This window comes from Anabrus simplex, chromosome 4, assembly GCF_040414725.1.
Source record: "Anabrus simplex isolate iqAnaSimp1 chromosome 4, ASM4041472v1, whole genome shotgun sequence".
Lineage (NCBI taxonomy): Eukaryota > Metazoa > Arthropoda > Insecta > Orthoptera > Tettigoniidae > Anabrus > Anabrus simplex.
In genome coordinates this window covers 144,558,430-144,582,914 of record NC_090268.1, presented here as the reverse complement: position 1 = coordinate 144,582,914, position 24,485 = coordinate 144,558,430, and the positions used below count along the sequence as shown (strand labels likewise).

The 24,485-nt window shown below is 38.4% G+C and overlaps 1 protein-coding gene across 4 annotated transcripts in view; it reads right to left on the bottom strand.

Annotated features, from left to right (window-relative positions):
* Pal1 (Peptidyl-alpha-hydroxyglycine-alpha-amidating lyase 1) overlaps positions 1 to 24,485 on the bottom strand; it is a 125,927-nt gene that overhangs the window by 73,473 nt on the left and 27,969 nt on the right. For all 4 annotated transcript variants that reach the window (XM_067145258.2, XM_067145259.2, XM_067145260.2 and 1 more), the window contains exons 4-7: positions 20,530 to 20,770; positions 13,670 to 13,962; positions 3,304 to 3,510; positions 2,324 to 2,539 (exon numbers count right to left, since the gene is read on the bottom strand). In XM_067145258.2, the coding sequence (XP_067001359.1) occupies positions 2,324 to 2,539; positions 3,304 to 3,510; positions 13,670 to 13,962; positions 20,530 to 20,770 (957 nt within the window). The remainder of the gene's footprint in view (positions 1 to 2,323; positions 2,540 to 3,303; positions 3,511 to 13,669; positions 13,963 to 20,529; positions 20,771 to 24,485) is intronic.

The following is a 24,485-nucleotide window of genomic DNA, read 5'->3' as shown; positions in this document are numbered from 1 at the left end:
TTGTATGTACAAGCACACTAGATTCTCCCTTCTTGTTGATGGTGGTGTTGCATAGCATGTTGAAGTTTATCAGGGTTTGATCTGCATTGCCAATCTCGAGGTAATCGTTTTTCTTCCACATTGCTATCACATGGCGATGAAAATCTATGATTTTGTCACTGAAATCGCTTGGCATTCTCTGGCAGAGACACAATCCCTCTCATGTCATGAATCTACGGTTCCAACCTCGGCTCACTTTCAGATCCATACAGCTGATTCCTCCTTTAATCGCCAGTTTGCGCGCTCTGAAATGTATCATCTCGTGCAACTTTTTGCATCTTTTGCCATCATTTTGCAACTCTGTAACGTAATGAAGCAACTCGTCTTCCAGCTCAGGAAACTTACCACTTTTTGGCCCTCTGAATGCTTTACATGTTCGGTTGGTGGTTTCTAGCACAAATTTCTGTTTACGCCAGTAGCAAACATTAAACTCAGTCACACTGAATTCTCAACCAACAGCTCTATTACCATGTTCTCCAGCATATTTCATCACTTTGAGTTTAAACCCAGCTGTATAACACCCACGTTTCTCCATAACGAAAACATAACTGAGAAACAAGAATGAAACGTGAAGACAGAATACTGACACTTGTCGACAATACAACAGATGGACGATACCTAATACCGTGATCACTGCCTGGACAGGGAAACACTCCCAGTTCACGTGATCAGCTCTGCCGGACGGGTAGCGATAAGCATATTGACAAAGATGGAAGAGTGAGAAGGATGGCTGAGTGTGACTGACTGTCTAGGAATACGGCCTTGGAGCGGGGGTTAGAGAGTTACAAGAGCTAGCTTCAACTGTTCTGCAGGAAGAAAGAAATGCAGCTTCTTCTTGTACTGTCACGAACAAAGTACCGTAACAGCAATTGGTACAGTTTTGATATTTAACCCTTACCCCTCGAATTAAAGTTCTCTGTGTCGTCTCTACTACTCTTATTTAGAATGTCAGTTTCTATCTTATATGACTTGTATTTATCTTTCACGATTTTGGAGATAGCACTTGCTCTTAAATGATGTATTTAGGCTATAAACGTTTACAGCAAGCTATACTGGAGCAAATAAAAGCAATATATGCAATTTAAGATACATTTTTATTATTATTATTACTATTGTTATCATATACTGATTGATTTCACTAGTAATTATCAGTAAAAAGCAATTATTATTTATTCGTGTCAGAGGTACCGATATATACAAGAAAGAGATACTGAATACATGTAGACCTACTGAATATAAAAAAATGTACATGAACAAATTAATCGTATATAGTTATAAATGAAGCACTTGAAAAATTTGCATATGGAAGTTCATACATAAAAATCAAAAAGGAGAAATCAAGTATTACATGAAAATATCTACACTATATATACATTATTTACACAAGTTGTGGCCAGTATTTGGCTACATTAATGGCATTGTTTCCTGCTAATGCCAATTCCAACCCGGTATATGAATCTGGGCATAGACGGCAATTGAAACACACTAATTCAGTCTCTGGTTTCACATCTTGCGGTGGTTTTTAGCCTGAAATCGCTGTAAACGGCAATTTCTTGAAATCGGGATCTCTTGATTTATAATTGCGCCAGCCGTCAGCATCAGCTACATGTTGGGTTATGGTACACAAGCCGATCAACGCAAGTTCACTTGTAGGCGCCATCAAATGCTATTATACATGTAATCTTTAGGGTGCAAGGAATGAGTAGAGGAGCGAAATTACTGGGATTCTGTAGAATTACCTGACATACAACATTGAACAGTACACTGTATATGACTAAGAGAGTACACAGCAATCATGTTTGTTCACTATTGTTCGAGCCTTCGCATGCGTGAGTGGACTGGTCACAGCTAACGTCTACACTGCTACCTAAATAATAGATTTTTGACTGACTGTCAAATAGTATCTAGAATTTACAAAGTTCCACGCTGAACCAAAAGATGGCAGTACAGCATAGCTTCGTGTATTTTGTCGGGTAAGAGTCGGCAGATGAGCGGTGGGCGATACAATACCAAGGGAATATTGTAATGCCAGCCTCATCCGACAGACGAGGGGTAAGAGTTAATGTAGGCACGTGCACAGAATACCCAAACATTATTTTGTGTATGTACCAAATGTCTTTATGACGCCAGAAATTAACGCGAGTTATGTGCAGGGATTAATTCCTGCAATTTCAAATGTTAAAAATGGGGTGCAAGATATACATGGTGGCGACTTATATACTAGCAAATACGGTAACATTTATGATATCCACACTCACAACACAAGATCTAATGATTCCTTTACCTGAAACAAATTTCCAAACTTTGTACGGATTTAGTTCCACAACATACACTTGGCTTCCATCACTACTGACGGCAACATCATGTGGATTTTGTAATCCTTTTCCATTCGTGTTGAACTGACCAATAAGTTGTCTGCTAGCCAAGCTGATGACAAAACCTCCAACTCTAGCACCTTGAGCTTGAATTTCTGGACCATTTACAACATACAGTAGGCCACCTGTTGGCATTAAAAATTTCTATATTAACAGCACTGAGGAACACAATTATTTTTTGAAAAATGTATAAACTGTAAAATTTACAAATTGATACATCAGCCTAAGGTACATAATGCTCCTCTGTTTGATTTCTGGTCAAGTTTGGGAATTTTACCTGGGTATGTGGACTAGTTTGAGGTCTGTTAAGCCTATGTGAGAACAATTGAGGAACAAGAGGATTAGTAGTGCTGACCTCATCACCTCTTAATCTGCACACCTTCTGGTGCCTGAGCAGCAGTTGTTTGGTAGGCTGACACATCAGGGCTGTGGTGCCATGACATTTGGATTTTTTTGGGGGGGCCTCACAATTTGTCTAGCATTTTTACTTCTGAATGGATACAATTTGAGTTGGACGAAATTATATACTGGAAAAAGTGCTGAGGAATGAAATGTCTTACTGGACTAACGAGCATTAGATGGAATGTCTCCCTGAACAAGTTTTTCATAGGACAAGCACATAACTGAAACCAATATCCTGAATGACCTTGGCTTCTAACACTCTAAAATAATAGACTCTTGCAAATGAGTCTCCAAAAATTCATAATGTTCACTAGTGAAATTTAAAAGTTTGTGCTAATAATCTCTGTACAGAATTAGTTGATAGTAGCTCCCTAACCCTAACAGGAAACATTACAAACATACTTCAAAAACACACACCACACGTAAAACAAATTGCTGTGCATTTCTTTGATGGAATATGTGTATGGTCTAATGTCAGCATTCTTACCTTGTGCAGGAGCATATGCCACACTGAATATTCTTGAACCCATTAGCTGTGACATAAGCTGTGTAATAAAAATGCCAGAAGTTGAATTGAAGCACTGGATGCGGCCATTTTCACGGTCAGCAACAAACAATATTTCTCTTTCCTCAGCGAGAGCAAGAGCATGTGGCACAAGGAAGTGATTTGGAGGAGCTACTGACCCCAGAAAACCTGAAAAAAAATGTAAAATATATACCATCTGAATAATGCTTAATTAGTGAGTAAACAAGTTGCAAATTACAATATTTATAACTTGATACTGTACCAGTAAAATAGCTCGACTTAATGAATTAATATTAAAGTTAGCACGAAGTAGGTCTCAGGGCAATTCTGGGTGGTTTCTAGCTAGGGCTTGGTACAGGAGGCAGGGTCCTTTCTACAAGAAAAATTTTAAATAATTGAATAATAGTTTTTTATTCAGAAAATGCATTTCAAAGTGCACATCACCTTACTGTTGATAGTCGCTGTCTTCAATATCGCCTTTTGATGACCCGTGCTCCCAGTTCACCAGGCTGAACGGGGCTGGAACACGTTCTGGAAGATGCCAATATTTCGCTGAGACAAAGCCAGAACATCCAAGTTGGTTTGATATGGGTTTGAGTTTCGAACTTTCGACATTCTGGACGTCTTCGACAATGTTGCGGGGTAATCACTCGTCACATAACTTACACGAGTGTCCAAATTTACGCAGTCCCCCGACACTTTGGTTTAACAGCACTGTTTCATTTAATATGGTTGGGATATGCCGTCAAATTCACTCTTAATCTTGTAGATAGAATTTATAAGTTCACTAAAGATGAAGATACAGGTAGTATCAAGATCGGAAGAAAATAAAGCACAGTTCATGAATAGAAATAATGAAACTGAAAATTGTTCACGCACTTAGCACAGTTTGTGGTGGTTTTCCACTAAATAAAGGCGCACTTGACTTTAAATAAAATAGGTGACTGTTCGAGAGTTTATCAAAGACACTGCTGTCAGTCACACACAAATAATTTACACACTGCTCAGAAGAAATAATGCACAATTTTGTTTGAACTGGATTAAGAACACTGAGTTCAGAGTGAAACCTTGGTGTCGTAGCACACGATTATGGTAATCACTTGCATTAACATTCATGTGAAAGTTCGAAAACACCCTTGTTTATAAATAAAATTATGCTGACTGAGATTTAACAAAATGTCACAGTTAATAGTATAACGTAGTAGTGTCACACAGAAATTAATGACATGTTTGTTCAGAGGCCAAGTTTCACATACGCAACATGGTAATAAACTCAGTTCTACAAGAACGAAAGTAAGTTATATCGAGAAGTTTCTACAAGCGCACAGAATATAAGTTCAACTCAACTGTTGTCACCTAAGTCCAATACATGACTTGTCATAATCAGAGTTCCAACACACGCAAAATTTATAAGTTCAACTTGACGGATATAATCCAAGTCTACTATATAAAGACTTTGAATAATTTGATCTTCATCACACGCAAGAATTACAAGTTCAACTTAACTGGTAGACTCAATGTTCATTTTAAAGACTTTGTTATACATTCGAGTTCACACGTGCACAGTTTATAATTTCAACACGACTGTCAGAGTTTAAGTCCCACATGAAGACTTTGAATATTCGAAGATAGCCTCTGTCATCAGATAACGTGGTCCCTTTGAAGCGGATTATCTCATGAATCCCTTGACGGATTTTCTTGAGATTCATAATTTGAGACGTGTATGTTATCCTCTTCAAAATGACGTATCACTCAAGTCGCTGCGATTATTATTACAGAAGTTTTAAAATTTTTTCAATAGAATGTTCGCGAAGGCGTGACTTTCATATCCAGAACATACCAGGCCATGCAGGCTACACGTGGCATCAGGCAGGTAGTCTAACTTGTCCCTGCAGCTACGTCACACACACAGCTGTCGCTGGCTTGTCTGCTCGCTCCTCCGAACGTAAACAAACCAAGTTCACTCTGAAAGTCTTGCGTGATGAAGTACAATTAATAGTAAAAAAAATACGGCATGTACAGGTCGTAACTGGTACAATACTTACCTCTGTTAAGCCCTCTTATGAGCATATTAACCTACAATTTTTTTCACAGTGACCTCTCATTGTATGACTTCATTTGTCATTGTATTAACCTTTCCTTTACTTACATTGATCCACTGGGATTCTTCTCTAGTTCTGTGTTTTTCCTGTATTCCAGCCTTACCACCTTGTGATAGTACATCTATCACACCTCCATGAGACATTTATCACAACCACTTATGATGTACTGTATGTATTTAATGGTTATTCAATATTAATTCATTCTTAAGTTAGACGTTCAAACTGGAAATTGTTCCATTTTGTGTATTCTTAATATTGTGAAAGTACTGGGAATACAGTTCTATTCTGGAACTCTGTAATTCCAACAATATCGCAAGTTACAAGTCACTGTTACCTCAGTTGAGTTAGGCACTGACATGGTGAATATAGCTGAACGTGGCTGCTGCTTTGGAGGAGTTCAGGGTGACAAATGAAGACAGAAATTAAAAAGTGATGGATAAGAAAGGTAGCCAAGAGACTATCCATTTGTCATTATGACAGTTGTGTCTGTCACTACTATTCGCATTGTAGATGTTGAACAGCAGTCTGTTCTATCTGGATGACTGCGGAACTGTTGTACACTAGTTGTTAACCCGGGATCAGTCCTGCTGTTATAAAAATCTAACATTAGTATTTTCATCACCATATTGTCTACACCTAGGTTAGCGGGTAGATCTCTCTTGGAATACCTTCTCTTTCTTGGCACACTATATAGTTATTTTCAGTGGTACAGGGGCTGTACGTGACTTTTTAGAACATTCTGAAGTGGACACCAACCACGTTATTAGATTATTCCTAACAATGTGACCTACAGCGCTGACATTCTTTCTGTTTAAAAATTGTGACATAAGGGTAAATGTGGCCACAATATCATGAAACCACAAGGGGATCTAATTACAAAATCGGATGGAGAATGATTATGATGATGATGATGGTGACGATGATGAAGAAGAAAGGGTGGTTCCTAATAGGACCTGTGACTTTTGATGACAGTGATGGAAGCAACAAGAGAATATTCCACACTCTTCTGTGGGCATTAAGATCTGATGAGAAGAATTCACCAATATCAAAGATGAATACTCTAAACCGGTTCTGATTTTAAAAGAATTATTTTCTACACTACTCCGGGAAGTTCATGAATAAAACGGAAGATTAGCCTATGAAATTTAGTAATTTTTGTTGAGAATGTGCATATATTTTTTATAAAGACATGCTGAAGGAAGCCTAAATACTCTTATAAAGCATGAAAATACCAGAACTAGACAGAATTAGATCATAATTTAAGAAAAAGAATGTGTTAAAAAAACTATACACAAAACCGATCGCATGAATACCGACAATGCGACCGCTCACAGATAACAGTTAACACATTTTTTATCCATCTATGACCTGGTTTCAAGATCTAGACAAAACTGAAGTATGGTGTGTGTTTGGAAAAAGTAAACAGTATGTTTTTGACACGAGTTCAAATCAGTGAAACTTCATTAATGTAAGTGTACTGCGACAACAAAACAATCTATCAATGGTGCAACTTCTGTATATCTACCAAAGCGAGGGTTATGTCACTTCTTCGTTTGCCGTTGTTTCAAACAAATCTAGAAATGACAGTTTATCAGGAAATAATCTTACCTGCATACTTTATTTCAGATTATATTTCTTGTGTCAATATTAGTGAGAACTTCCCAGTTTGCTTTATATTTAGAGTTCAGTTTGTGTGTGTAATGATTAAACGCATCTGCATGCTCATTTCAGCAACATACAATTTCTTATGATGTTTCTCCTACCTGGTCCATGTCTTTGCACTGTACTAGGTGTTTGCATAAGTCTTATCCGGTTTCACTAAGAGATGGCGCCAACAACCAGTACACAGCATATGAATTCGACACGTACATCAGTTTGCTCGTCTAGCATTAACCTACCAACAGACACAAGTTGCGTCCGCCCAAACACTAGCATCTGTGTTGTATCGTTCAGTGATCATGTTGACATTTGTGCCTGAAAAAGAACATTTCCGGCATGCATTGCTTTTATTTAATGAAAAGAAAAAGGTTGTGGAAAGTCATCATTCACTGGTAGAAACATACAGCGAACACGTTCCATCGATTAGAATATATGGGACATGGTTTAGACAATTTAAACTTGGTGATTTCTACGTGAAAGACAGTGCGCTTTGGTAGATCATGAAAGTATGAAGACGAGCAATTGCAGGTGTTACTGGATGCTGACCCAACTCAAACTCAACGCTATCACCAACAAATTATTAATTTAAATCATGCATTGATTGAAAGACGACCGGAATGGGCCAGAAAACATGGCAAAGTGATTTTGTTACATGACAATGCGCCGTCTCAGACAGCAAAATCAGTGAAAGACACCTTGAAATCACTTGGATGGGACATGCTTCTGCACCAGCCGTACATCCCTGACCTGGCGCCATCTTACTATCACCTCTTCACATCAATGGGGCTCGTGCTAGCAGAGCAGCAGTTCAGCAATTTCGAGGAAGTTGGAAAATGGCTCGACGAATGGTTTGCCGCAAAGGACAAGCAGTTTTCCTGGCATGGTATTCATAACTTACCTGAAACATGGGCAAAGTGTGTAGAATCAGGCGGCCAATATTTTGAATAAACAAAAAATGAATTTCCCTTGAAAATTACGTGTTTCCTTTACCACAAAACCCAGCAAAACTTATGCATACACCTGGTATGTCATTGCTGGTCTGATCACAGTGCTTATAAACCATACCTTCGGTTTTCACATACATTCTTTTGTCGTACATCACACCGGTCACTGTTCGCCACTTTAGCCAACAGACACTGATTCAGTGTCAAACATCAGCATCCGCTGTTGCCTTGCTGATTCAGGAAAACTGTATGTTGTGGGCCAATGTGTTGTGGATTGGAAATGTTGATGTGGATATACTCTGACTTTGCCCTACTCACTCTCGGTCCATGGCTCCAAAGTACTAGCCTCCATCTCTCAAAAACTTCAAGCCACGCTCTTCTTTCACCAAATAAGACTGTCTTCTGAATACAAAACGCCCCATGGTAGCTCTTGCATGAGGCGTTTGGTCAAGTAGTGTATGACCAAATTAAATAACAACGGACTAAGTACTGAACTCTGGGTGAACGTCAACACTTACAAGAAAACTGATGGACTCCACAGCTCTGCTCTTGACCTTAGTGAGTGACATTTCGTAGGTCTTTTTCCACTGCAGTAACCAGCCATTCCAGCAAATTATGGCTTTGTAAGAAATTCCAAATCAATTATCCAGGAATTCGAAAGTATGTTTTTAAAAAATTAGAACAAACACTGAGTGAAAGTCTTTAATTATGTAGTGAAGTACACAACACACTGAACCCACCTTACCCACACTTCAATTTTGGATCACAATTATCATTACACAAATATACAAAAACAACTCACTCCATCTTTACTTTTCCTGCCGCCTTTCTCTCCCGCAAAGATCGGTTATCTTCGGTTTTTAGTTCAGTCAAAGTCCACTAGGAGCGGCCTACACTGCTTCCTAAGTTCCTTCTTCTTTTCTATTAAAACTGCCTGGATCGCATTGGTAGTTGGACCTTCTCAAACAAGTTCACACTGGTCACCATGAATTTTGATTAGTTTTTGTATCCATTTAACCAATATATGTTCCCAGATCTTAAGTGTGCGAGACATTAATTTAAATTCTCGATAGTTCCCACATTCCTGGAATCACATTTATTCTTGAAAATCAGTACCGGGAAACTTTCATGCAGCTGAGATGGAAGGAAGTCTCAAACTAGCAGACTATTGACTGTTGCTGAATCCACAAGTATCCATCTTCACTATACATTATCCCAATTCTTCAGGGACGTCATCAGAGCCAACAGCACATCCCTGTTTCATCACACCACCACCACCACCACCACCACCACCACCACCACCACCACCACCACCATCACTTTTTCCACCATTGTTTTAGTTACCTGCCAGACTGGTCCTTCTATGGGATCAGATTCTTCTGCTTCTTGATAGAAAATCTCCTTGTTCAAAAGCACTTCAAAGTATTCTTTCTATCGGTTAATACCACTGGCTTCTTTTGACAATAACATGTCTTGCTTGCTGTTAATGTTCATCTGGAATGCTACATCTTGCAACTGTTTAAAACATTAGGATGCAAGCTTGTACACTCTGCCTGCACTATCCAACTCTTTATACAGTCTGTCTTGTACCTCGTATTTCACTACTGCCACCACTTCTTTTCCTTCTTTTTGCACTTTGGTGTGAATGTGACTCCATGTGGGTTATTTCAGCTTTTCCACCTTGCCTTGAAAACTGCTTTCTTCTTCAGCTTTGATTCAATAACTTCTTCCCTCCACCCTATGCTTCTTTTTATACCTATTTTCCTCTTGATACCCCTATATCTCATTTACCTTACCAACGCAGAACCTTTGAAATGGCATACAAATTTATTGTGCACTCAACTCAGCACAGGTAACTAAATCTTGCCTGAAACATCTTCCATATCTTCAGTAAATGCATGGGCTCTCTCCTAATCGTTTAGCATAAATCATTTAAGCTGTTCCATTGGTAGAACTCACTCCTTACGAATGGGTTTCTGCAGCCACATTTCAGCTAATAAAAGGAGATGTGATGAGAGAGACTAAACTGCAATGCCAAGACTTTAACTTTACTGGAATGCCAGGAAGCAAAGATATGGTCTAATGCCAGCAGAATATATAGCAGCTTAGTGTCAGCTGTCTTGACTTAAAAAGAATTCAAGAATCACTTTTGAAGACCATAGTATCTGTTGAGAGACCAGACTAACGAATGGTTCATCGAAAGGGGGGTAGCAGCCTTTCGGTAGTTGCAAGGGCGGCAGACTAGATGATTGACTGATACGGCCTTGTAATAATACTCAACATGGCTTAGCTGTGTTGATACTGCTACACGGCTGAAAGCAACGGGAAACTACAGCCGTAACTACCTCCCGAGGACACGCAGCTCTCTCTGTATGAATGATGTACTGATGATGGCTTCCTCCCGGGTAAAATATTCCGGAGGTAAACTAGTCCCCCATTCAGATCTCCGGGTGGGGACTACACGAGAGGGGGCGATCATCAGGAAGATGGATACTGACATTCTGCGAGTCGGAGCGTGGAATGTTAGAAGTTTTAATCGTTGTGGTAGGTTAGAGAATCTGAAAAGGGAGATGGATAGGCTAAAGTTAGATGTAGTTGGTATAAGTGAAGTACGTTGGCAGGAAGAACAGGATTTTTGGTCAGGCGACTACCGAATTATCAACTATAAATCAAACAGGGGAAATGCAGGAGTTGGTTTAATAATGAATAAGAAAATAGGGCAGCGGATAAGCTACTACGATCAGCATAGTGAAAGAATTATTGTCGTCAAGATAGACATCAAACCAATGCCCACCACAATAGTGCAGGTCTATATGCCTACTAGTTCAGCGGATGATGAAGAAATTGAAAGAATATATGAGGAGATAGAAGATTTAATACAATATGTAAAAGGTGACGAGAATCTAATTGTGATGGGAGACTGGAATGCAGTGGTAGGCCAAGGAAGAGAAGGTAGTACAGTAGAATTCAGATTGGGACAAAGGCACGAAAGAGGAAGTCGGCTGGTTGAATTCTGCACTGATCATAATTTAGTCATTGCCAATACTTGGTTCCAACACCACAAACGACGGCTGTATACGTGGATGAGACCTGGAGACACTGGAAGGTATCAAATAGACTTCATTATGATTAGGCAGAGATTCAGAAACCAGGTGTTGGATTGCAAAACTTTCCCAGGAGCAGATGTGGACTCTGACCACAACTTGTTGGTCAAGAAATGCCATCTGAAGTTGAAGAAATTGAAGAAAGGAAAGAATGCAAAAAGATGGGATCTAGACAAGTTGAAAGACAAGAGTGTGAGGGATTGTTTCAAGGAACATGTTGCACAAGGACTAAATGAAAAGGCTGAAGGAAACACAATAGAGGAAGAGTGGAGAGTCATGAAAAATGAAGTCAGTAGGGCTGCTGAAGAAATGTTAGGAAGGAAGAAAAGATCAACTAATAATCAGTGGATAACTCAGGAGATACTAGACCTGATTGATGAACGACGAAAATACAAGAATGCTCGAAATGAAGAGGGCAGAAAAGAATACAGGCGATTAAAGAATGAAGTGGATAGAAAGTGCAAGGTAGCTAAGGAAGAATGGCTGAAGGAGAAGTGCAAGGATGTCGAAGGCTGTATGGTCCTGGGAAAGGTAGATGCTGCATACAGGAAAAACAAGGAAACCTTTGGAGAAAGGAAATCTAGGTGCATGAATATTAAGAGCTCAGATGGAAAGTCACTTCTAGGGAAAGAAGACAAAGCAGAAAGATGGCAGGAGCATATTCAACAGTTGTATCAAGGTAAAGATGTAGATAATTTGGTTCTGGAGCATGAAGAGGCTGTTGATGCTGATGAAATGGGAGACCCAATTTTGAGGTCAGAGTTTGACAGAGCTGTGCGTGACCTAAATAGGAACAAGGCACCTGGAATTGATGATATTCCCTCTGAATTACTGACTGCCTTAGGAGAAACCAGCATAGTGAGGTTATTTCATTTAGTGTGCAGGATGTATGAGACAGGAGAAGTCCCATCCGATTTTCAGCAGAATGTTGTTATACCTATTCCCAAGAAAGCCAGTGCTGACAGATGTGAAAACTACCGTACCATTAGTTTAGTATCTCATGCCTGCAAAATTTTAACACATATTATTTACAGAAGAATGAAAAAACAAGTTGAAGCTGAGTTGGGAGAAAATCAATTTGGCTTCAGAAGAAATGTAGGAACACGTGAAGCAATCCTGACTTTACGTCTGATCTTAGAGGATCGAATCAAGAAGGACAAGCCCACGTGCATGGCATTCGTAGATCTAGAAAAGGCATTCGATAATGTTGATTGGAACAAGCTATTTATGATTCTGAAGATGATAGGGATCAGATACCGAGAACGGAGAATTATCTACAATATGTATAAAAATCAGTCTGCAGTGATAAGAATCGAGGGCTTTGAAAAAGAAGCAGCAATCCAGAAAGGAGTGAGGCAAGGCTGCAGTTTGTCCCTTCTCCTTTTCAATGTTTACATAGAACAGGCAGTAAAGGAAATCAAAGAGAAATTTGGAAAGGGAATCACAGTCCAAGGAGAGGAAATCAAAACCTTGAGATTTGCCGATGATATTGTTATTTTATCTGAGACTGCAGAAGATCGAGAAGTTGCTGAATGGTATGGATGAAGTCTTGGGTAAGGAGTACAAGATGAAAATAAATAAGTCGAAAAAAAAGTAATGGAGTGCAATCGAACGAAGGCAGGTGATGTAGGAAATATTACATTAGGAAACAAAGTCTTAAAGGAAGTAGATGAATATTGTTACTTGGGTAGTAAAATAACTAATGATGGCAGAAGTAAGGAGGACATAAAATGCAGACTAGCACAAGCAAGGAAGAGCTTTCTTAAGAAAAGAAATTTGCTCACTTCAAACATTGATATAGGAATTAGAAAGATGTTTTTGAAAACTTTCGTGTGGAGCGTGGCATTGTATGGAAGTGAAACATGGACGATAACTAGCTCAGAAAGAAAGAGAATAGAAGCTTTTGAAATGTGGTATTACAGAAGAATGATTAAGGTGAGATGGATAGATTGAATCACGAATGAAGAGATACTGAATCGAATTGGTGAGAGGAGATTGATTTGGCTAAATTTGACGAGAAGAAGAGATAGGAATGATAGGAAACATCTTAAGACACCCAGGACTTGTTCAGTTGGTTTTTGAAGGAAGTGTAGGTGGTAAGAACGGTAGGGGTAGACCAAGGTATGAATATGACAAACAGATTAGAGCAGATGTAGGATGCAATAGTTACGTAGAAATGAAAAGGTTAGCACAGGATAGGGTGGCATGGAGAGCTGCATCAAACCAGTCTATGGACTGATGACTCAAACAACAACAACAACGACAACAGTGTGAAGAATAAGGATCTCCTGCAATGCTACGCATAATAATATATTCTGTGAAACTGCAGTCCTGGTATCTCAAATTTTCTTACTTATGACCAAGATGGTAAACGATATTAAAATAAATGAAGTTCCAAATAACAAGGGGAAAAGAAAAGCAAAACTGCACTTTCAAGTAAATGGCAAACAAAGGTTTAACAACCAATCCCGAAAAATATATTTTCCTAGAATAATTTTTTTTTTTAATTGAACCTTACCATTAAACGAACTCCGTCCCCAGACCATCAGTTGTACACCAGTTTTATCAAACTTGACAATTCTGCTGTTGCAGTAACCATCAGACACAAAAAAGTCACCACTCGTTGAGATAGCCACATCAGTAGGTTTACAGAAGTGCCTCTCATCATTTCCAGGGATAAAAGGTGCTCCCAGCGTTAAGAGAGGTTGATGAGATGCACTGCCAGAGAACTTGAATACTTGATGAAGTGCCACATCAGTGACCCAGACATTATTCTCATGGTCTACAGTTAACCCATGAGGTAAGTAAAACCTGAAATAGAGCACAGAGTCTTGAAACAAAGGATTGCATGTTGATATTTCATTATTACTTCTGAAAAATGCAGGAGAGTTGTAAACACCAGAAACAAGCTAAGATTTTCACAAAAACTGCAACACACAGAAGTTCTAATTTACTTTGTTTAGTTTCTTTATGCTCACAAATGAATACAATTACTCTTAATTTTACATCACAAATATATATTAACTGATATGTTACCTCAGTCCAAAGTTATTTTGATACTAGCTTTTGTCCATGGCTTTGACTGTGGAAATTGACTTTGCAGTCAGTTATAGAATTGATGAACACTGGAAACTGGCTCAAAAGGTATTAAATATTTTTTGAGTAATGCTGGAAGATGTTAGCTTTTGTGGGTTTGTTGGTAGAACCGAGAAAGAACCAAATACAACCACAAGAGAACCTTCTAGTCAAACAGCAAGGTTCGAGTGATAAGATATGCACAGTGAACCTGGGCGGGTATTCATGATCGGCAAGGGGAGTCCCTAAACTCTTTGTTCACTTCTCTCTGGCTGACAGACTGTATTCTCAAGGTTAAAAATTTAATTTATCAGCTCCTACTTAATGAAACGAGATAAAACCAAGTGCACGGAAATTCTGGATGTCTGTTTTAATTCTGCTGAGTTTCATACAAAATAGATTTGCTGTTTTTGCATTTACTCCATTCAAACAGAACAAATGACAGAACACTTTCAAAAATCACTGATATATTCTCCACATTGTATATACCACCAACACTCTTAAAATCACGATTAAGAAAAAAATGATATACAGATAAACACTACATTCTCATTATATTATTAAGATTACTGTCCTCAAAATGTGATGTACTGCACATATCTGATTGCTAGATCGACTAAGCAACATGGTTGGCTAGATGCTCACATTCTTTGCTGAAGGTTATGTGTGGAATCTCTGCACAATCAGCCATCATTTATATTATTTAAGATATCAGCCCATAAGCGATGAGATACAGCACTCCATGCCATCCTAAATAGTGCTAAACTTTTACAGTTCTACAAAGCTGATTTCAAGATGTATCCTATTTGATATCATATTTTTGTGGATCACAGAGGTGAAAGTGGGTGGATATACAAAAATCGAATTGAAAGATTGAATTAAAACTTCAAAATTGTCAGTTTTATTTCTTTTCTTAACCTTTTCCTTTTTTTTTAAATTTCAAATCTTAATGCTTTGCCAAGTAATTAACAATCAGTTACAGAAATTTAGCTTCAAAACACTTTTAGAGAGGTCAAAAATAATCAGGTAAGTTTACAGGCCAAGCTTGAATATTCCAATTACAATTTTTACCTGAGCACTATTGCTCCTTTAAAACAACAGTCAAGGAGACAGATATCCAAATTTCTTTTATATCAACAGTAAGAGCATCTTTGCTCTATCAATTTACACTTAAGAATCTATTTTCAAAAATTCATACTTTCCAGGCATATCAAAGGCACAACCAATATTTAACAAAATTAAACAGTATTCACTGTTTTAACTGCTCAACAGTCTGATACCTTTAACATGAAAAGAATGAAATAGAGTATAACATGGGTAACAAGTACCCATTCTACAAGGCCATTGGTAAAAACAAAAGGTTAAATTACTGGCTCAAAAACCAAAATGGTTAGGAGGCAAACACTTGTGCTCCTTAAAATTTATATTAAATGCATAAAACCCTATTTGGGCTTATGGCCTGACGTTACAGAGGCTAAGCCTATACTACAGAGGTGATTAGATGGAGAAAAATATTTGAGTTACAGAAATTTCAAGATAGAAAAGGTTACAAAATCATAGTCACCTCAAAGTTGAGAGGAAATACAAAAGGTTACCTCACTCTCTATTCCCTGATTTTGGTTAAGTTCTTTCGACTAGTTTGAAATTTGCAATTAAAGTTTGAAATTTACATTTTAGAAAATAAAGTTACATTACTAAGGATTTGGAACCTTCCCCTCGAGCCAGCTTTGAAAGACTATCACATTTAAACTGGATCTGCCATTATCTTGAGCTGGTGCCTCACGAAGATGGATGAGGCAGCCCACACCTCCATTACGAACATACTCTAAACTGGAGCGATCACTAAGGCAACCTGATCCAAAAATGTGCCAGCTTTTATAGCCGAGGGGAAAGTTCCAGAAAACTCTGGGCTAAGACTCTGACACACCCCCAATTTTCATTGGATAATCAAATAACCATCAAAATATTATCATTGGTGAATAAATAAATGTACAAAATTTTGGATTGGCCAACACCTAAAGTCGGTGGGAAGAGACAGAAGTGTTGATAACTTTTGAACAACAAAACAAACAGTAAACATTCCAGTTTAGGAAACCTTTACAAACAAAATTTATCTAGAATTTTAATAGTTCATTTTTACACCAGAGGGCATAACATACTGCAAGTTTATAGTAGCAACATCTGTTGAGAAATGTTCAAACTTCTTGTATTATATTTCAGATGGCATTCTCCAAGGCGCTTGATTTAAATGCGCGGGGCAGGTGTACCTCTGGTACACTATCAATCTTATCAAATTTCACCAAAATGTTCTTTCACCAGCTTAATGCAATATATCTTAATTTGTTATCTCATGGAGCCATCTCACGTTCAACATTCTCCTGTAACACACTTTAGCTATTTCTATTCTCTCTGTGTACCACATATAGTCTACGTTCTACTCCCATACAATGCTACATTCCACCCAAAAGTCTTCTGAAACATTTCTACTATACAAATTTCATTTCTTCAGAAAAGTTTTCTTTGCTTGATTAAGTATACAATTTGTATCATCCTTGTTTCTGCCATCATTGGTAATTTTACTAGACTTTTTCGTTCCTTTCCGTCACTTAACTAGTATTATTCATCTACTTTCTTTGGGATTTCAATTTCCAATCTGATATTTTCCTTACCCACCAACTTAGCTCAACAACCATTCATTACTTTTTTATCCCTGAGCATTGTTAAGGGCACATATGGAACATTAGTTCAACTCTGTTGGTCTATTCTTCGAGCCCAGTATGCTTTCATTCAAGCTATATCTACATTTCTTTCTTTCTGGCTTTGAATCCACTGGCTTGCTAGACATGGTGTGGTTAGTGTTAGAGGTTCTAGGGAAGTTGAAAATCTTTCCTGGTTTTTACACACGTCGCTACTGTTATTTCAGTCGGATCAATTTTGTTTGGTCCACATCTCTTTTGACCAGTTTAGTTCATTTGGCATAACATGCCTTTTGGAAATTGTGTTGTGGATTTGGTATGTCAGTCCTAAATGAACCATTCTTTCTAGGTGAAAATACAAGACGAGTCTTCTTCTTTACAATTTGCTCTACGTCACACCAACACAGGTAGGTCTTACGGTGACGATGGAATAGGAAAGGGCTAGGAGTGGGAAGGAAGTGGTCGTGGCCTTAATTAAGGTACAATCACAGCATTTGCCTGGTAAAAATGAAATGGCGTATAGCTTTTAGTGCTGGGAGTGTCTGAGGACATGTTCGGCTCGCCAGGTGCAGGTCTTTTGATTTGACTCCCGTAGGCGACCCACACGTCACGATGAGAATGAAATGATGAAGACAACACATACACCCAGCCCCATGCCAGTGAAATTAACCAGTTATGGTTAAAATTCCCGATCCTGCCGGGAAGTGAACCTAGGACCCCTATGACCAAAGGTCAGCACGCAAACCATTTAGCCATTGAGTCTGACATGTTGATGTTGTTGCTGCTGCTGCTGCTGTATCTTATGGCTAGCCTGGATTCCGATCCATCAGCTTTCTTGCATTCCAGTATAGTTGAGTGAGATTTCCTGAAGTTCTGGCTGTCGCATCAAGTTTGTTGCTATGTAGCAGCTGTTCCTTATCCATTTTGCTTCCAGGGTCATGACAAAGTGTGCATTCTTCAGATCTCAGGATGATTTGTTTCAATTGAGCTGCAAGACAGTCGTGACCGTTGTTAAGTCTGAAGAAGGCTACAGCTTATCTTTTGGTTTTATTTTATAGTGATCCCATTTAGCATCAATATCCTTCCATAATTTGGTTTCTGCTATTTTCTTTGCCATTTCTTCATGCCTGTTTTTAATAGTATTTTTCAGAATCCTTTTTCTGACATAAAATCAGTCTGACTGGCAGGTTGTTGTAGTGTGGTACCTTTTTTGGCTAATCTGTCTGCCTCTTCATTACCTGTTATTCCAACATGAGAAGGAATTCACTGAAATGAGATCTATTTGTGAAGTCTTTGGAGGGTTTTTACCATACACAGAATTTTTTCAGTTCTTTATTTTGAGACTTATTATTGGACAAGACTACTTGGATTGCTTCTTTTGAATCTGCAAGGATAACATTTTTGGTAATCATTGTTTCTGCCTAATAACTGTTGTAGTACACAGGAATTTGCTTTTTTCTCTGCATCAAAATTTGTTTTGGCCTATTGGGAAGTGAAGTGAGAAGAGAGATGAATGTATTCCTGCCCCAGTTCTGTTTTCCTGCCATCTGGATATATTTTTAGCAATTGATTAGATGGATATCTTTCTTCTATTGTACAAAGGATCAGTTGATCTGCAGTCACATGAATATATTCATAGGGGTTGACTGGCATACAGAGTGGTTCAAGTTGGTTTTTTTTGCTTTACGTCGCACCAACACAGATAGGTCTTCTGGTGACGATGGGATAGGAAAGGCCTAGGAATTGGAAGGAAGCAGCCATGGCCTTAATTAAGGTACAGCCTCGGCATTTGCCTGGTGTGAAAATGGAAAACCACGGAAAACCATTTTCACGGCTGCCGACAGTGGGGCTCGAACCCAAGGAGGTTCTGTTGAGAGTGTCTTGAGTGCTCCCCCAAGTAGCTCCTGCTAGTCTCTTCGGCAATTTCATCCGTTTGTTTACTTTCTCCTCCACATGTAGTATGTCTTTGGGCCAGTTCAGCTTCTTGTCCAAGATGATACCTAGGTACTTGGTGCTTTCACTTTTTGGAAGTTCCTGATCGCTGAATTTTAGACTGAAAGTAGGATTGTGATTTCTCAGGGAGAAAAATGATATACTGTTTTAGTAGTATTGATTTCCATATCGTTATTTTCAGTCCAGTTTTTAAGTTCTGTAAGTGCCTGGTTCATTCTGTGTTCAAGAAGCATTTGCTGATTTGGGCTGTTGCGTATTGTGGTCCAAATGATAACATCATCTGCAAACATGCCGATATTCACATCACTTACTTCCTTTAATGTTGTTGGAAGATCATTCATGTACACATTGAATAATGTTGTGCTTGATACAGCTCCTTGTAGCAGGCCTAGTTTTGACAGCTTGCACCCTGAAGTTTTGTTGTTGTAACAAACATTGATCATTCTTTGGGAAAGGAATCTTGAAAACCACTTTAACATGCATCCATTTACTCTGAATCTCATAAGCTTCCTTAACAGCATGTTTCACTATACAGTAACATAGGCTCCTTTAAAATCAATGAAAACTGCACTAACACTTCGCCTTTTGTTACAGGCTTCCTTCACAGCTTATGTAAATCTCAGTATTTGATGGGAGGTGGACGTGTTTTGTCTGAATTCTGCTTGTTCTTCTGATAGGAGAGATTTTGTTTCCAGGTACCAATTGAGTCTATTTGTAATCATCTTTTGTAGAATTTTTACCAGAACAGAGGTAAGTGCTATAGGTTGGTATGAGGAGACTTGGTTTTTTGGCTTGCCCGGTTTTAGAATTTGGATAATAGTTGCTTTTGTCCAGTTGTTTGGTAGGTTTTCATTTGTTGTCCAAAATTTATTGAATATGTGCAGCAGTAATGTTAGGAGCAAATGGTCCAAGGTTTTTTTTATGAATTCTGGGAATATCTTTCCAGACTTGTGTGTTCTTTATCACTAACATTAGCTCTTCTATAGAAAATTCATTGTTAAGGATGTCTTCTGCATTACTTTTCATAAATTTTTTCACTATTTGTTTGAGGACCTGTATTCTTTCTTTTTCTGTCTTGATAACCTATTTGAAGTGTAACGTTTACAGAAGTGGTTCGCTATTTTGTGACAACCTGTAATTTGTTAATCAAACTGTCATAATTAGAAGCCTAGTTTTCTTTTGAGTATATTTTAAACTACAATCACTGCAGAACATCTGGAGTTAGATTTCCACAAAGAGTCAAGCAGACAAAAATGAAATGATTTGGAATTGATAACTTTTCACCTTATTACCCGAAAAGTTTCCAAAGTACAAACATCAATGAAGTAGAACATATACTTATTCTTCAGCTCATTCCAGGTATTTCTGGGGTCAATGGAGCCACTCCGGCTCATTTTGGCTTTTGGTCTAGGTTTTAAGGCCAGATACCATACCTGACATAACATGATTTAGCAGGTGAAAATTATGTTCCATGACCTTTGCCATTTGGGTGGAACATCTAAACCCACTGTAATAATCATGCTTTATATCTTAACTTTTTATGACATGTACATTTCTATTTAGAATACTGCCATTTGCTGCTTTAAAAATACTGTATTTTTAAAATAAAAAGAAGGAAGAGGAGAAGCAAAAATTAAAAAAAAAACATACTTACATATTTCTTCCCCATTCCTCTACAACCAGGCCAGTAGTTGCATTGAACACAACTACTGTATTCTGAAGAATTGGTCCCTTGTTGCGCTCATTGTAAACATTGTCATATCTGAAGGTCTGAGCACCCCAGATACGATCCCCACGGTGAAATATTACAATATTTCCACTTCCATCAACACTCACAGCAGATAACTGACCAAGCTGCTTGCTACTATCTGGCCAGTTTGGAACCACCTTCAACTCTGAAAAATGTGTCCAATTTCAAATTTCACAAGTCACAAAACAATACTCTTCCCAACTTGTGTCATACTGAAATGAAATTATATCTAGAGATAAAGAACTAAGATCACAAACACCACTACAATCAATCAAAGAACAAGATAAAAATAAAGTTCAAATCATAAAGGTTCACCTGTATATTCATCTACAGCATTAAGCACACTGGGAAGTTTCCAAAGGAGTAAGCTTATCACATAAGCCCCTTGTATCATATATGGATAATATCCATGAATTTGGATAGTTTACATGCTGAGTATGCATGTGGCTGATGGTCTGGGCATATTGGCAGGTCCAGTTGGTGGACTCAGGAATGGTTATTATGAGTAAGTGCAGCAGGCTGTTTCAGAAATTTGTTTTGTTTGGAAATTGTATTTTAATTTAATGGCGTATGGTCTCTGGAGAGGCTTCATTGCAGGGCCTTTGAGCTGACTCCCATGGACGACCTGCACGACTTTGATGATTCGGCTCTACCTAGATGACGTCTAATGCTGAAAACAGCACACACAAATACACATGCCACAAACAAGAGGAACTGACTAATCATCAAGCAAGTGGCTGCACGGTTTGAGTCACGCAGCTATCAGCTTGCATTCAGGAGATAGTGGGTTTGAACTCCACTGCCGTCAGCCCTGGTTTTCTGTGGCTTCCCATTTTCGCACCAAGTAAATGTTGGAGCTGTACCTTAATTAAGCCCACGGTTGCTTCCTTCCCACTCCTAGCCCTTTCCTCACCTATCATCGCCATAAAACATATCTACAGTATGTTGGTGCGACGGAAACCAAATTGTATGTATGTATGTATGTATGTTCAGTCCGTCAGCGATGCCGCTGATAGGATTCTCAACAGCTCTGCCATCAGCTGTCATAGATGGCCTAGGCATCACTGAAGAGGTGTACTAGGGAAGTGAGGAGTGAGGTAGTTTCCCCTTCTTCTCACCGAGCCAGAGTTGCTATTACATATCAGTCTGCCAAGCCCACTGAAATGCATACACCAACAGACCCTATAAGCAACATTTTCACACTATTCATAGCACGGACTGGCTGCATAAGGATTGGCATTACTAGCATCGCTCATACCTCAGTCACTTTCATATTGTCAAAGAGATAAATCTATGAAATCTATGAAAGTAACAAAATTGCTCTAGCCTATACCAGAAGACATAGTGTACTGTAAACACTTGGCCCTACCAGCAAAAGCGAAACCAAATTGTAAAAAAATAATTTAAAATTAACTAATGAAATTTAAAATCTCCAACCCAGGACCCTTTGGACTACTGACCTACATGCTGACCAGTTAGCTACGCAGCCTGAAAGAAATAATTGTGTTGGAACTTGGAGGTGTTTTTTTTTTTTTTAACAGTATGTTTGCATGATTCAGAGAGATGAGTTTGTCTCGTTCTTACAGGGGAAGTGTTTGAGGTACTACACTCTGATTTTAACTCTCTTAGTGCCACGCCTATTTACAGTAGGTATGATAAGAATGCCAGCCGCTTTACGACCATAAAAAAATCTGTGGATACCCACAACAAATATTATAGATATAGGTTCAACTGTGTCAAGTGGAAGGAACAAACGAGTGCAAATCAAGTTACATGTAGAAAGATAGATAGGAACACTGAAAGGAACACACAACAGGAACATGCATCGAAAAAGTTTTGAAGACATAAAAACAATGTTCCGTCTATATGTGTAATATATTGAGTTAGTGGGACGTAAAGCCAATAACATTATTATTATTATTATTATTATTATTATTATTTATTGTAATATATTGTGAACTGTATGTACATTGTAAGACATGCTCTGGCAGAATACCAGGCTTCATAGCCTGAGTCATGCCATGGAAATAAAGGGATAAAATAATAAAATATATGAACTTTTTCTGAGAAAAGTATACCTGCATTCAACTTATATAATACCCTGTGCTCATTCTTTTTCCTTCCAGCAACTGCACACTGTAGAAGTGAAAATTGTATCACCCAAATTAATTTCTAGTGGCAGTAAATAACCTTCACAACCCGTTTCCAGTCATGCGACCAGATCAGGAATGCAATGAATGAAGTCCCCATCTAGTGGTGAGAATAGGAATTATGCCGGCTGCAAAAGCCTGTCACACTCCTCTGGGGCAATGATTAATGACTGACAGATGAAATGATACTGGAATGTGTTGCTGGAATAAAATATGACAGGGAAAACCGGAGTACCTGGAGAAAAAACTGTCCCGCCTCTGCTTTGTCCAGCACAAATCTCAACATGGAGTGACCGGAATTTGAATCATGGTTAGAGGCCGGTGTACTGCCACCTGAGCCAAGGAGGGTCTTTCCAGTGGCAGTATATTATAATAATATGCATCGTGTGCAAAGCAAGTGCATGCCAAGGCGAGGCAATGAGGCCAGCAGAGCAGGAAGTGAATAAAAACAGTCTACTAGGTTTGGTCTACTCTACCGTTTGAATAGTGTACAAGATATAGTACTGTATCAGTCGGTGCAATACATCTAGTACATGAAAGGACTAGTAGGTAACTTATCGCGTGCATTTAGGCAATTTGCAGATGTCCCAAATTTCAAAACTAAAAATTCCGGAGTTTTTTTTTTTTTTTTTTTTTTTTTGTGGCATATCCCGACATTTTACGGCACATCATTCATGACATAACTTTAAAGAATATTTAACACATTATACAACCGAATCACGTAATTTCTCTTTTTTATTTTTTAAATAAATACTGAAATATTGCACGACTTCATTGTAATGTCTTCGGCCTCTTCATAAATTTCTGAACTAACTTCGTGCTCAAAGCACCGGCCTTGAACGGGTTTTAAATAATTTTTTACACAATTCTTTTTCGGGAAGCTTTGATCTGAACCGAGTTGTCGTCGTCGTAAATATGCTAAAAAATAGTCTCGCAGTCGGCTTTGTGGAAATGATCAAATAAAAATCATTACGTTAGAGATTCTGTCATCTGTCTTGCCAGTGCCCACTGAACATCAATTCTCTCCAGCTACTTAAAATACGAGGGAAAAACTGGAATTTTCAAAAAATACAGGAATACTCAATCTGTTCTCAAAATCGGAAGATACATCTTCGTGATCAGGAGAGAGGGAGGAAGGGCCAAAAATAAGGAGTCTCCCGCTTAAATCGGGGAGTTGGCACGTCTGAATTTGTAAACTTGTACTGCAAAGCTTGACTTATAAAAACAAACATTTCTTACAGATAATGCAGCTGAATGTGAAGATAAAATAAGCCACCAAACCATGGAACATTGTTTTGTGCCTTCAAAACTTTGATGTCTGTGAGAAAATAACCACCACGATTACAGGCACGGAAATAAATTTGGTTTGTTAATTAGGTGCTTTAATGGTTTCATTTCCAGGACAAATGGACTCCATAATACAGAATCCTAGTCTTGATGTTATGACGGAAGACACACTAGTTATACTTGATCCCAACAAAGTCCCACAATATGTTGGCAATCATGATGCACGAACGGAAGGTGTTGAGAGTCCTCAGTATAAAAAGATACGTAATTTTTGATGCAATGCAGGCAGTAAACTAATATTTCAAACTGTACATCCCTGTTTCAAGAAGTTAAAATGACCAAGCAAGTGGCCGTGCAGTTTGGCTCACATAGCTATCAGCTTACATTTGGGAGATAATGGCTTCGAGCCCCACTCTTGGCAGC